The 13,888-nt window shown below is 38.5% G+C and overlaps 1 protein-coding gene across 1 annotated transcript in view; it reads right to left on the reverse strand.

The window, feature by feature from the left end:
- LOC121301074 (serine/threonine-protein kinase LMTK2-like) overlaps positions 1-13,888 on the reverse strand; it is a 43,520-nt gene that overhangs the window by 14,116 nt on the left and 15,516 nt on the right. Inside the window, exons 3-7 of the mRNA XM_041230190.1 lie at positions 13,568-13,718; positions 10,849-10,925; positions 10,333-10,451; positions 9,209-9,296; positions 3,008-3,141 (exon numbers count right to left, since the gene is read on the reverse strand). Coding sequence (XP_041086124.1) covers positions 3,008-3,141; positions 9,209-9,296; positions 10,333-10,451; positions 10,849-10,925; positions 13,568-13,718 — 569 coding nt within the window. The remainder of the gene's footprint in view (positions 1-3,007; positions 3,142-9,208; positions 9,297-10,332; positions 10,452-10,848; positions 10,926-13,567; positions 13,719-13,888) is intronic.

Raw genomic sequence — 13,888 nt, forward strand, 5'->3', positions numbered from 1 at the left:
TAAATCAAAGAAGCCAGTTGAGAGCCTCATTAAAGATGACAGGTGAAAGAAACTGAGTCCAGCTGCTTCAATTCTCCCCCTAGCAACAAAATCACTGATGCTGGAGCTTTTCCCAACATACTCAGACAGCATTAGGATATTGTTGCCAGACAGGAACAAACTCGTTACGGCAAGCCGGCTGGTCCAAGAAGCAGGAGAGCACAAACGACAGACCGGGTCTTCACATAGTTGAGCAGGAACAGATGGCATATCACTCGTCACCCAGCCCAAAAGGGTGACAGTGGATTGGGTAATACCCTGGCACCACAGCAAAACACACCACTTCCACTGAAGCGCTGATTCAAGCTGTCTCTCAATGAGACAGAATCTGTCAGTGTCTTTAATTTTACCAAGACAAATGGATAAAATATTTTAAAACCATTTCTACAGCATCTGCAGCGTGCATACTACTGTGTAGCAGGGGGACACCAAAAGCTATTCCCTAAAAGGTCAAATGTGAGACAACAGCAGCACTGTTCAGAGAACATTGTGTCCTAGCAGTAATGAATATAATGTTATAATGAGAGGAGCGTTAAACTTTCTGTCATCGCTGGTGGAACCTGAATTCAAATGAAGCAGATTTAATTCAGTATCTTTTTAGGCTGTGTACGGAACCTTACGTCCACATGCAATAAACTTTACCCTCACCGTTTCCAGCTTCCTTTTTGGCACACATTTTCTTTTTCAACTTTACTTTTTCTGTTTGCACTCTTATGCGTTTCTGACCAATAGTTGGCCATCCCAGATATCAAAGAAAAAATAAATAAATAAATAAATAAATAAACAGTGTTCGAGCTAATGGCTAACTGGCAGCTTTTGAGCCCCTGTGAAATTGTAGTTGCTGGAGTCTTAGCAGGTGGCCATAATACAATTCCAACAAATAAACTGAAATCTCTCCAGGGAATCTCTCTCAACAATGAGAGGATTGCACGGGACGGTACATTCATCCTTTGGTTTCACTCCAGGGCAGGGCAGCGTGTGGGCAGTATTACTGGCAGTCACGGTTCAGTTGAAAAATAATGCAATCCCCGTAATCAACCTTGTGGAATAGGCTACATACAGTACCAGCGAGAACTGCTTTTAAAGAAAACAGTACCTTTTTTTTGTTTGAAACTAAAGACTCAATATATATAGGGGCAAGGGACAATCACTAGCTATTTTAACCTTTTCAGTCCTGAATTAATTTTGTCAAGCTGAAGAATGCAAAATGAAGACGTTCAATTAAGTAAGTGAAAACAGGACAGAATCTTTTTTCTTTTTTTTTTTTTTTTTTTTACGTACGCTTTGGTAAATGGGACTTTAAAATCCTGTCAGTACTTTAAGAACTCTAAACCCACATATTGAAAAACAGCTTTTGTAAATCAGTTAAGGAATCTTGGGCCTCAAAAATCCAAAACTTACTTGTACTCACTTGAATAACAATAAAAGCGGATATTTCTCTGCTTGCCTTTTATCACTATAATACAGAGCTCTCGGTCACTTCGACATTTCTTTCCTTCTCACAGGGCATGGTATTCTTTGAAATAATTTAGATAAGCTCTCTCACTCCATAAATGAATTGGTTTAAACAGGACTGCCTTTTTACATGGATCAACAGATTTATTTATTTTTTATTATTTTGTTTAAACAGTGTTGACGCAACTACAAGGAAAGTGTTTTTAGTTTTATACACATTCCTGTGGGCCGGTTACACCTGCACTGTGGATAAACAGAAGATCTGTTTGTTATTTGAAATGATTCCATTAAAAAATAAAAGTGCTTTTAAACACAGGCGTGAGCTACCATGTGCTGTAATTGAATGCTTCGAATATGGGCATTAACACTTCCCACTGGCAAGTGGGAAAGTTAGCCATATGAACTTGACACTGTTGGACTTCGTCCACCTCCGTAAATCAAGTCAACACGCAACAGGAGCCAGGATCATTTCATTAGGCATTTCAATAACTCAAGGATGTCCACGCATCTTTTCAGTAGTAACACGGTAAAATCCAAATGTGTAACTATCCTTTTACATGAAAACTGCAGAATCATCATATTCCTGCAACAGTTGACAAGCGACACCCAACAATCCCTGAGAGTTGTGTAATTCAATATGCTTAGTCTTATTCTGAGCATGTAAAATAGAAGAGTTTAGCTGAGCACCAGAGATTTATTTACACCCATGTCCCCAGTTACACAGACATGGATCTCTCAGGGTAAAAATGAAAAATTTAAATGGTCCCCGTCAACTATCGTTTCCTTATTTGGATATTGTTAGGCACTCGATGTTTTAAACTAAAAAAAGGACTTGCATGAAATGATGTATTATTAAATAAGAACCAAAAAAAAAAAATGCACAGACACATAATATAACATGGATCCTGAGGTTTCAAATATTAGAGTACAGGAGATTTTACCAGTAAACACAAGGCTGCAGTCAATAATGGTAAACAGTTTGAAGTCACGACACTGTTTGAGAAGCTCAATTATTTGGGCCGACCAGCAACCAATGAAATAAAATGTAATATCCACATGCTAACTTCTCGTATTGATTTAAAAGCAACATATATTTACATTCTTGTTCTTCCTGGAGTGTTTTTGTTTTTACAGATCACCAGGCTAATTCTGGGGTGTTGTATTTGGAAGTAAAAAGGTGCCCTATTGTCCACTGTGCAGTGATAAGTCATTGCTGATTTAATTTAACAAGATCAAAATGTGATGCTATAAAAAATTTTTTTTTTTTAAAAATCACACTTTGTAATTACACCTGTTTCAGTTTCCTTTTACTCTTCCATTACGTTTATTTGTAATACGGAATGCCTCTTAAACTGGCATATTAACTTTTTTAAAAACAGGGGAAGTGGAATCCACACCTAATCATGTGTTGGGAGTCTACATTACAACTGTGCATTTAACTAGTTTGTCTTATCCTTGAGCACAAACTCAATGTAGCTCTTACTGCAGAAAGTCCTCTTTTGGGCAAGCATACCTGTGCACAAAGTTGTGTTTGTGCAAATGGGTGACTCCAGCAGCAATCTCGCAGGCCATCTTCTGCAGCTGGAGAAGCTCAGAGCTCCCATAGATCCGCTCCTCCTGGCTCAGCAGATAGCTCTTCAGGTCACCCTGGAAAACAAAAGACAAAACAAATCTGTGTGGTCCAGTGGTTAAAGAAACAGGCTTGTAACCAGCAGGTGCCTGGTTCAAATCCCACCTCAGCCACTGACTTGTTGTGTGAACTTATTCCTGCTTTTTAGTGCAATTTATTCAGGTGCCATACAGAAAGTCTTTGTATGGTAATAATCATCAGCGAGAGTCCACGAGCAATTACTTGTAAACAGATCAACAGTGTCCTGTTTCTTCACTCTTCAGACACAGAATTGTATGTAACATTAGCTTTTTACTGTTGGATACAGAAAGGCCATTTAATCAAAATGTGTATTTAATCTTTTCAGAAGGTGGCAGCAGAGGCTTTTTCCTTTCAGCTCTCTGTCAAGTCACATGTTGCAATGACATCACTGCACCCTGTAAGAACAGTGCGCACAATCCTGAACCAAATAAGGGTATGTGGAATCAATTTAGCATTGTGTTATTGCAATCCAACAGAAACATAATGTAATCAGACAGCAACCAATTAACCTTGTATTACCAGAGGGAATTTTACAGCAATTCGAAATATGTGAATTAGTGATAATGTATTTACCCACATCATCATTTGAAATGTAAATAGTTTACTTCTCTCACATTTTGTCTTTCGGCATTCAGTCTAACACATTTTTAAAGCATGCTGCATTGTACTTGCAGGATTCCCGCCTCCACCCTGCCATGTTCATCTAAACATAGAAACGTATCTCCTGTGCACGATTTATTCCAAAGCCTACATCGTTCATTGTGGAATTCAACACACTACAGATTTCTAGAAGAACCTCAGGGAATCACTGGCCTATAAAAAGGAAGACCATGTTAGTTTCAATTCTGATTGCATGCTAGTTACGACAACAGCTGGCAATGCAGAAACGATGAAACTGAAGTTGAAACTGTTAGTCAGCACGTCGACCTACATTCATGATAGTAGTTTATTTGTATTTATTTTTTTGCATGGAATACTGCTTTCAATTTCAATCCAAAATCGGTGAGGCAACTTTTATATCCTCATATTCAAATCTGTTCAGTGAACTGCATCTACACAGATCCTCAAAGTGATGAATATTCCACAGCCCTTATCCCCCACCCCTACCCCCCCACTTGCAATAAGGTGTGAGATCCACAGCTCCTCTAATATATTTTATAATCAACTTCATAGCACTTAATGCTTATGTAATGTTAAACTAACAACTAAATATATGGTGGTATCTCCCATGGCTGGCAGGGACATATTAGGAGTATTACCAGGATGACAACCAGCAGCTGTAAGCAGAATTAGCTCACTGGAGCTAGTGCTCAGTGGATCAACATTTGGGTAATTGCTGAATATGAAATAGAGTAAAAGCAGCTGCTGGCTTGTAACAGATACAGTACAACGTCAATGGTTGTTCAGTTTTAATTGTGCTACCATATTTAACCCCATGTTGAAGTAACATTAAACAAAACACAGGCATCCAATACAGCCTGACACAGATGTCAAAAGTATGTCTCATTTAGTGATTGCAAGATTCTGTTCTGCTTTTTGTTCAATATAAACTCAATGGAAGGCTTGTTTTTTTATGGCACTTCTTTTGATGCGTCATTTGGATATATGTTACAGTTGGCACAAGTGTTACACCTGGTCTGATCACTATGCAGGCGTACGCACAGGAAACGCATGTTTACTACTACAGAAAAGAGCATTAGATAATTAAGAATATTTAGAATCTAACTGAGCTTTAACAGATCCCAAGAGCAAGGGACTAGTGATAGCAGTGCTAATACAGAAAGAGACACTAGGCATAGCATTGCTATGATACAGGCACGTGGAATCTACAACATAGGACACCATCAGGCTGTCTAGGACCTTGGGGGTTAACACTAATGGCAGAGAAAAAATATTGTATTACAAAAATCTTCTTGATAAAACTACAGAAACAAAGACTGAATGGAATTAGTTTGCTAATGCAATGCATTGCTTCCTAAACAGTTTGGCTTTTGTTGTTGGCAGTGTTTACGTGAGGTTTGGGCTTGACAGAGTTGATGACAAAATAATCTTTGTTAGACAAAGAAAACACTTGTCTAGTCACACAACGAAAGAAGACTGTCAAACAAAAAATGTAATTTGACAGGCACAACAAGCAGACCTGCCTACAATTGTGTTAGTTAATGAAACAAGTCCTTGTTGTGAAATAGTGAACACTGTTTTCATTCCCCGAGTCTTAGATTTAAATAAAGGGCACAGTACCATTTTTAGTCATTAGTTTTACTGCATCCACTAATTTAATAAAGTCACAAAGCAGTTTGAACTAAAAAAAGCGCTCTTTCCTTAAAATTCTATATACTGCAGCAACAGGGGATGCTTGACATGAAAGAAACTATATACATGTTTATTTGTGTTGGGCTTTATTTCCATTTCATCCACAACTATATGGTGCATGCAGTAGTATTTGGTGTCCTTTACATCAATTTACAAGAGGGAGTCACTCACATTTTCTAATGCTAAACTAAGTAGACATGTGGATTACTATGACTGGGCTCGGCTGACCCAATGGGAATGTGAAATGCACTTCATTACGCTGAAGGGCTGCTAGGCAGAAATAGGCAGCATTGATGGCATCATTTTTGTTTAACAGGCAAATTCAATCTCACCCTGCGGAGACTCAAATCACTCATTGCAGTAGTCGTAGAAACTGTAGTATCGCATCCTTTTCTACCCACTTGGAAGTAAAGAGATGACACTATAGCGCATCCAAAATTCCCCACACTAGGTCAAGGTTTAAGAAGCCCAGAAACAGGATCAACATCTACTGTTGGAAATGCAGTTTGTGTGCTCTAGAGGGCAGTAGGAAGCCTTGAAGATTTGAAGTCCCAAATCTTAAAATGAGAAGCTGTCATTCAGCATCATGGCAACTGGCATTCTGCGGCATGCTCCAGTTGTTCTGACCGCCTATAATGTGTATGAAATGCAATGAGTCAGGGGTACTCATGGTTACAGCTCAAAACACGAGGAAACACTCATAAATCATCATGCCAAAATGATCTTCCATTCCACAAATTACCCAGTTTTCATAGCTTTTCTAGAAATATATATTTTTTTGATACAACATACATAAAACTTTAATATAAAAAGACCAAACCTAATTCTATCGCTACAGAGTTTATGTGAACACCTAATCAAAACATCTAGCCCATACAATTTAAAAGCAGTTTATCGAAGGGTATCCCAGATGCTGACAAACGAATACCAGAGATGAAGAGCAAAAAACTTTTTCGGATGCAACGCACTACATAAACTTTCTCATTCATCTCAAAGAATAAAATGAATCCCTTTTGTTACGTTTAACACACAAGTTGGTAACTTTGGGTATTCTGGAACATAATCTTCTAGCTTCATAACTTACTATGTACATTACACAATCTTATACTGTGACAGGGAAATACATCATTACAACGATTACTGAAAAACACTATTCTAGAATCTAGATGAACACAACTAAAAATGACTAGTGAGTGACAACCCTCAGTTAAAAATGAGGATTAAACAAACCTTCATTGCTACTAATAGCCATATGACATTATGCAGCAAGTGAAGGAATGGCATCATACCAAGGAGCGGGGCTCCCTGACACTGCCATCTCGCTTTTACAAGCAGGGAGCAAGAAAACGAAAGCAGCAATTTACACCCCAATGCATATTCATTGAGAAATCCCAAGGCATACAGATTCATTGCCTTGTGTCAATATCAGATCGGCTATGAGGATTCAGGTCTAAAGCGCTAATTTCCTCATTCAGTAATTCACAAACTCATTAAGCATGGATTTATCCCAAAATTATGACTTAGATCAAATCCAGTGTGTGTGATTTAAACTAGCACAGTGGTGTAATAGGAAATTTAAATTTGCTATAACTATATTCAGAATAAATACGAGTGTCAGATTGCAACGTTTCACAAAATATTTTGCAGTACAGCATTCTCAAACTTCACCTCAAGAGATAAAATACGACTGTTGCATTAATCTGGATGTACAGTACCTTACTATAATACTATGGTATGCTTTACAGCAAAAGCACTTCGACTAGCAGCAGACACTTGTTTACTAGAATAGTTTATCTACGCAGCTTGATTCCCTGTATGATTATAGAAAATTAGCACCTGGCACACAGAGAGCACTGCAATGAACTGCGATTGCCGACTTAGGGAGAGTCCATATTCAGGGTGGATTACTGCCTTCCAGAATCCAGCAGGGTTAAGTGCAACTGTAGCCAAAAGACTGGAGAAATAGCCAAGTAGTTTTTTTTTTTTTTTTTTTTTTCCCCCCCACAATACTCTGACCAGGCAAATCTTTTAAAGAGGCAAAACTAACAAACAGGGATGGAAGGTGGTTATTGACAGTATGTGATGACTAAACACAGTCTCCTAGACAACTGCTGGTTAACCACAAGCACAATATATTAAATACTGACATGGCAGGAGATACAGCTGACCTTGGAGTAACTCATTTGAATATGGGGGGGGGGGGGGGGGTCAAACTATATATTTTGCCCCTCCACTGTTTTCGTTCATTATATATGTGTTATACCTTGTTGTGTTTGGTATTGGTTTGTCTTTAAAAGATTTAAAATAACATATAAAAATGGAAAAGTATGGGCCACATTTATTAACAATCACAATACTCTCCCTACACGTATGAACATATTGGTTTGACCCAAGGTCTGCACCGTGGCTAACGTCAGCTAACTAACAAAAAAAGGCGTTAAGTGAATGTGAACTTGGCAGGCGGTCAGGAGAGACGACTGCATTAAATATTAATACTTACGTAAATATAGGCAAGTATTTATTTATTACTTACAAAAATATCTGAAGCAAGAGAGTAAAGACCATTATTAAAAGAAAAAAAGTAAAGATAGAGTATCAGATCATTATTAAAATTAAATAATGCTGGATTTTAGAATTAAAAAATAGGTTAATTTCGTCGCGGGACAATTTTGTTGCTCACTGCGCACCACAACGCCTGACGCCTGCGTGCTTGCCTGCAAGCTGCGTTGAACTCCGCAATCTTTATTTATTCATTTTCGTACATACAGATGCGGGAAGAGCATGTCGGTGCAGCCAAACACACAGCTGTACTCTTGTTAACTTATGAGCAGTGTATGGCTGATCTGCACTGCCTGTAATAGTGTCATGAATTAGCTGTTTCAACCAATTAGCTTTGCTGTGTGAGGGCTGGCAGTGAGTTTGTCAACCAATTAGCACTAAGCATTGCCATGTGAGGGTGGGTTCTTCACCACATAGCACTACTGTAGGAAGTGTTTACTTTCTTAAAGTCTGGTAGCAGCCGGTTGCACTGTGATAATTGAGCTCAGTAACGTCTGATGGCAAAATGTGAAAAACTGTAGCATTCAGCACTACCACCACTAAGCCGAGCAAGGAATATTTTAACTGTTGACATACATGTGTCAGTATATCTATCGATACACAAACCATATTAACACTTTGTACAGGTTATTGTTTGTTTAGAATTTGCCTTTAATAAGCTGCACACTGGAATTCTACGTACTGTACAGCATCATGCTGATATGCCACTAGAACTGGTTCTGCCTTTTGGTGCTGCCTGTGTTTGAATGCTGAGTTAGTAAATATTCTATATTTTATGTTGAAATACCTGTCCAATTGTGTGGGTTTACTAATACAAAAAAAGTAACTTGAAAAAGATCAAAACAGTAAAATTGGTTTTACCCCCCCCCCCCCCCTTGCAGAACACTAGTACAGAACATTTATTGTAAATTCTAAATTCAAATCTCTTACTTCAAACTGCAGAGTGACCTAAGTACGACAATCAAAAACACACACTTTCGTTTTTACTTAAATGCAACAACTTTTTACATTGTGATTACATTAATTTCTCATTCAGTTGGTGTAGTTCTACAAGCATGTATTAAAAGACCGTACTCTTACTCTATTTTTTTGCACGAAACAACATCTGTACACAATTTGAACAAATCCTGAACAGTGATTGGTTGGTTCTCTCACATGTGCTTGAAGATATTCAATAAAAACCTGACTTACCAGTTCACAGAATTCGAAGACCAGGAGAAAGGGGACAGCTTCCACACACTGCCCCAGGCACTGAAGTATATTGGGGTGCAGCAAAACCCTATTGGAAAAAGAAAACAATCTCCAACTCACTATTCGCACTATTAGAATCAGACTGCAGCTTTTGCAGCTTCCTCTTCAAAGTGTATTCTTGATCTATATTTAAAGTAAAAAGACATATCTGGATGGCACAGTGGACTGGCAATAGGGACCAGTAATTATTTCAGCAGCATACATTAAAGGTTTTTTCTACAGTTCCATTTCTAAAACATTTTATTCACTTGTGCAAGTCTTCTTACATCAAGAAAATCCCATTCCAGTTACAAAAAATACCTCTGAAACAGAGGAAGATGCTTTGGAGTATCTAAGGTGGCAGAAAACAGCATTTGAAGATCTGTATTACCAAAGACGTAACAAAGCGATAGAGTTAGTGGTAACATCAAGATTTTGATCGAATTTGAAGACCTTCTGTAATCCCTCAGTTTCCAGATAGGGGGTGCTGTAGTACTGGTTTGTGGATTGTCATTTGTATATGCTCTAAAACAGGGAAGACCAGGACTACAAAAACATTGTGTCATTTCATTCCTGCAGCTTCACACAACAACTGCAGTTAAGCCACAAACACTCAATTAAATGAACATTCATTTTAAACAGTATTAAATAATCATGATCTGCCCCAACATTAAACACCATTGGGTCTTAACAAATACCATAACCGCATTACAAAACTGGACGGTATGTTAAGGAAAATTAAAATAATCTGTCAGCAAGGGGGGAAAAAACAAACAAACAAAAAAACAGTATTTTGCATAATGCATTTTGCAGTAGTTTCAATACACAGAGAGGGGAAAAATATATAATGTTCTATTCACATTTTGTGGTATTATTAATTTTATGTCACTTACACCAGGAGTAGGCAAATACCAGGACTTTGTTGAAATCAGGTCCTTAACTATTTAACTGATCATCAGGGTAAATTTAAATATTAACGCCCTTCAATGGAATGAACTAGAAGAGTAAAGGTTGCGGAACACTGACCATCAGTTCACTTCTTTGCAATAAAAAGAAAAGACTAAAAGGCATCATGTGAAATGTACCTGTATGGGTCTCCACTTTGTAGAAACTCATTTTGTTCTTTGCCGCTGGCGTTGGCCTTTAACTCCTTCACCACGACACTGTCTACTCTTGGATCCGTATAGACCTCACCAAGAAGAACCTTCGAGGAAAAAAAAACAAGTCAAGGCACAACTTCGCTATATAGAGTCTGGCCTTGATCACACAGGAAACCCACAGCTTCCTCTAAACAATGGAATTACAGCACGGAACGTGAAACGGGGCAAGGACTCTGATGCAGGTAACAAAGGATGTTTTTCAGTTTGTCCGCCAATTTCACATCAGAAGACTGTTGGGATCTGCCCTCCATCCTCATCCACACGAGGAAACTGATGTAACAGGAAAAAACTTGAATCACACATGCCTCTCTAACGCAGCATATGTGAACGAAAATATTTATAGATGTCTCAATTTGTGCTAATAAACTAAACAAATTAACTTTCTTTCCATGCTAACCACATGATTGTAAAAGGTAAATCCCAAAACACAGGAATTCGTACCTTTCCAAACCAGCCATTTCCGATTTCCTGGATATAACTCAGACTGTGACGTGCAACTTGTGAAGCTGTAGATCCATCTGTTATGTTAAAAGGGGGGAAAATTAAACAGCCATTTGAATATCAGACACTGAATGAAGACAAATCCAAAGTTAATACCACAAACAACAACAACATTTAACAACTTTGTTTTTAAAAAAAGAACTATAATTTTGTAACAATAATTTACACTTTTCTAGGTGTGAAAATAAGACTCTCATAGCGTTTGGATCCATTCTTGGTTTTACTATGAGTTTAATAAAACCTGAGTTGTTACTTATACACTGTGGTTAACCAGGCTCATTAAAACCTTGAGTGGGTGAAACTGCTATGCATTAGTAGTCTCGTTTCCATTGCTGCATTTACAGAAATGTTCCCTTAAACCACAAGATATACAATTCTAGTTTTACTGCAGTTAGATATGGGTCATCACTTTTCAAAACATAAAGTAAAATAAAAAATCCACAATAAGATTCTTAAAATATGTAGCGTCACATTTTAAATTATCTTTTAAAACGGAAAAATACAGAGAAGTTAGTAGTTATTTTACTTTAATGCTGGACGGCAGCATTTATAAAGACTTATGCATTTATTGTTTCTATAAATCCTAATACAATGCACATTGTGTGTCTCATTAAATATTAAGGTCAAGAACATGTCATTAGACATTTACCTTTGTGTTGAATCCCCAGGATAAATCAATATTTACAATGATCTTATTGAAAAAGTTATGCAAGTTACCCAGAGTGACCCAATCAAATTCTGCTAAGTGTGGGGAAGAAACTGATGTCGTGGCTGAACATATTGTACCACACTGGGGACTTCTTGTTTGTGCCAGAAGTCCTCAATTAGAATCTGCCAAGAGTTCTGCCTGGTCGGGGCTAGGGGGATATTTCTGGCACTTCATTACAGATAACAGCAGGTCATTTCTAGACAGAGAGAGGCAAGGTAATAAGGGTCTGAAAATGATAAAACGCCTGAACGCAACAAAATGACAAACAAAACACACAAGTCAGGGATGGAAATAAAACTCCCAGTGCATAGCAGTTTGATCCATTCCTGGTTTTACTGTGGGTTTAATAAGACACACCTGACCTTGTTAGCCATACGCACTTCGGCTAATGAAGTTCATAGTAAAAACTGTAATGGATAAAACTGCTATGCAAAAGGAGCCTAATTTCCATCCCTGCAAGTCGCCAAAAACAGAGTAATCAAACTATGGGAATCTAGCAGTAATAGCAAGAGATTAGATTAGTGTAGAATCTGTGTTGTATTCTACAATTATTTTTTAGTAGACACCCTTGTCCAGGGTTAGGGTTAGGCCACAATTACTGTGAAAGTAATCTCTGCAATTAGGGTAATCAGATTCGTTTGTTTAGTGCAGTTGGGTTTGTAGTTTCATTTTAGAGATATGCATATGCAGAATACTAAAAGCCAATCATAGGGGCTTCACTGGGGACGCCTTGTGCCTGCTCAGGGATCGCCAACCTCATGTTTTCTAGACGTTCTAATTCTCATTTCTAATCTCCGCTCTGCATTCGAGAGCAAGATACCTCACAGGTGTCCCCCATCGTAAAATATCAATCTGCCCCCACGCTGTTGGAAGTGTGCTGCCTAGCGTGAATTTGCACTGCATCCTATTTACAGTGCAGGAAACCCCAAAAGTGACAGGCGTGCAAAACAGAATGTTTGCAAAGAAACCACGCCAAAGGTCACGTTGGTGAGCACAGCACCAACTGAAGGATTTCACCAAGGGGGCCTGTAAAAGGACGAAAACAGACATCGGTCCAAACCAAATATAACCTGCTGCTCCCTGCTTACATGGCATCAGGTTTGTCATTTCACACCAACTTGCACCGCTCTGCAGCAGCGCATGCTCAGCTCAAATACATCAGCAAGCGAAGTATGCTGTTCTCTTATCATGGAACTGAAACATAAATACAAACCCAATCTCCAAGGGAACACAGTGCTTGACACTGCTGCTCTAAATGGGCCAAAAAGGCTGCCTTAGCTGCCTCTGTCAGTTTTAAACTCCCCTGAACACAAATTAAATTTTAGTATTTAGATATTCACCCCTATTTAGACGTTCTACAGCACAAATCAAAACCTTGTGGCTTAGATAGAGGGTACAGTATTTTCTAAAGCCCAATTCAAGTCAGACTGCAGATCTTTATGCAATGAGCTCTATTGACAAAGACAAGGAGGCAGGCGATACTGCTTTTGAGATCTCTAGCCCACTCGCTAAATTTAGTATGTCAATCAGCTTTAGAACTAGAAACACTTGATCTTGATCTTCGGTTGGTGATATCCACGTCCTCCCGGGAGGGTACGTACTTCAGTCGAACAGTTGTCACTTATTGGTAAAAAAAAAAAAAAAAAAAAAAAAAAAAAAAAGGATTTAACAGATGTCTTTTTCCCCCAGGAGCTCTATTTTCATTTGGAGATCACGGTGCATTACACACACTTTAATATTTGCTGTTCAAACTTCTGCAACAACATTGTGAGGGTGCTTGCTTACCACTCACTCCGAGATTCTAAGTTTGATAGGAATGTGCAAGGACTCCAAGTTCTGCTTAGACAGCCTATGACTGAATTTGGAATATCCCTCTGTGCAGATGCATTACACATAGTGAAAGTCAGGCATACAGGGATCATACATGTTTGACTGAGTTTTGGGGTGTACCTGTTATCCTGGGTGGCTGAAGGTGAGGGGGTCCAGGTAGAAGTACAGGAGTGACAGCGAGCGTGTAAACCTCAGCAGGTGACTGAATCGAAGGAGTGTCTTCAGCTGGGGGGGTGAAATCAATCTCATCCTCAAAGTGATCTTCAAACTCCTGTAGAACAGACAAGGAGGGGAGCGAGGTTCTAGATAGACTGAAAATTCAGATTACATTCTCCATTAAAAGAAAACAATGCCCTTCCCAGCCACCTGGACATACCATGAGCTAAGATTATACAGAGAAGTCCTGCTTTTTTTAACAAATGTGATTTTAAATGGAAAACA

The sequence above is a fragment of the Polyodon spathula genome, chromosome 26 (genome assembly GCF_017654505.1).
Source record: "Polyodon spathula isolate WHYD16114869_AA chromosome 26, ASM1765450v1, whole genome shotgun sequence".
Classification (NCBI taxonomy): domain Eukaryota; kingdom Metazoa; phylum Chordata; class Actinopteri; order Acipenseriformes; family Polyodontidae; genus Polyodon; species Polyodon spathula.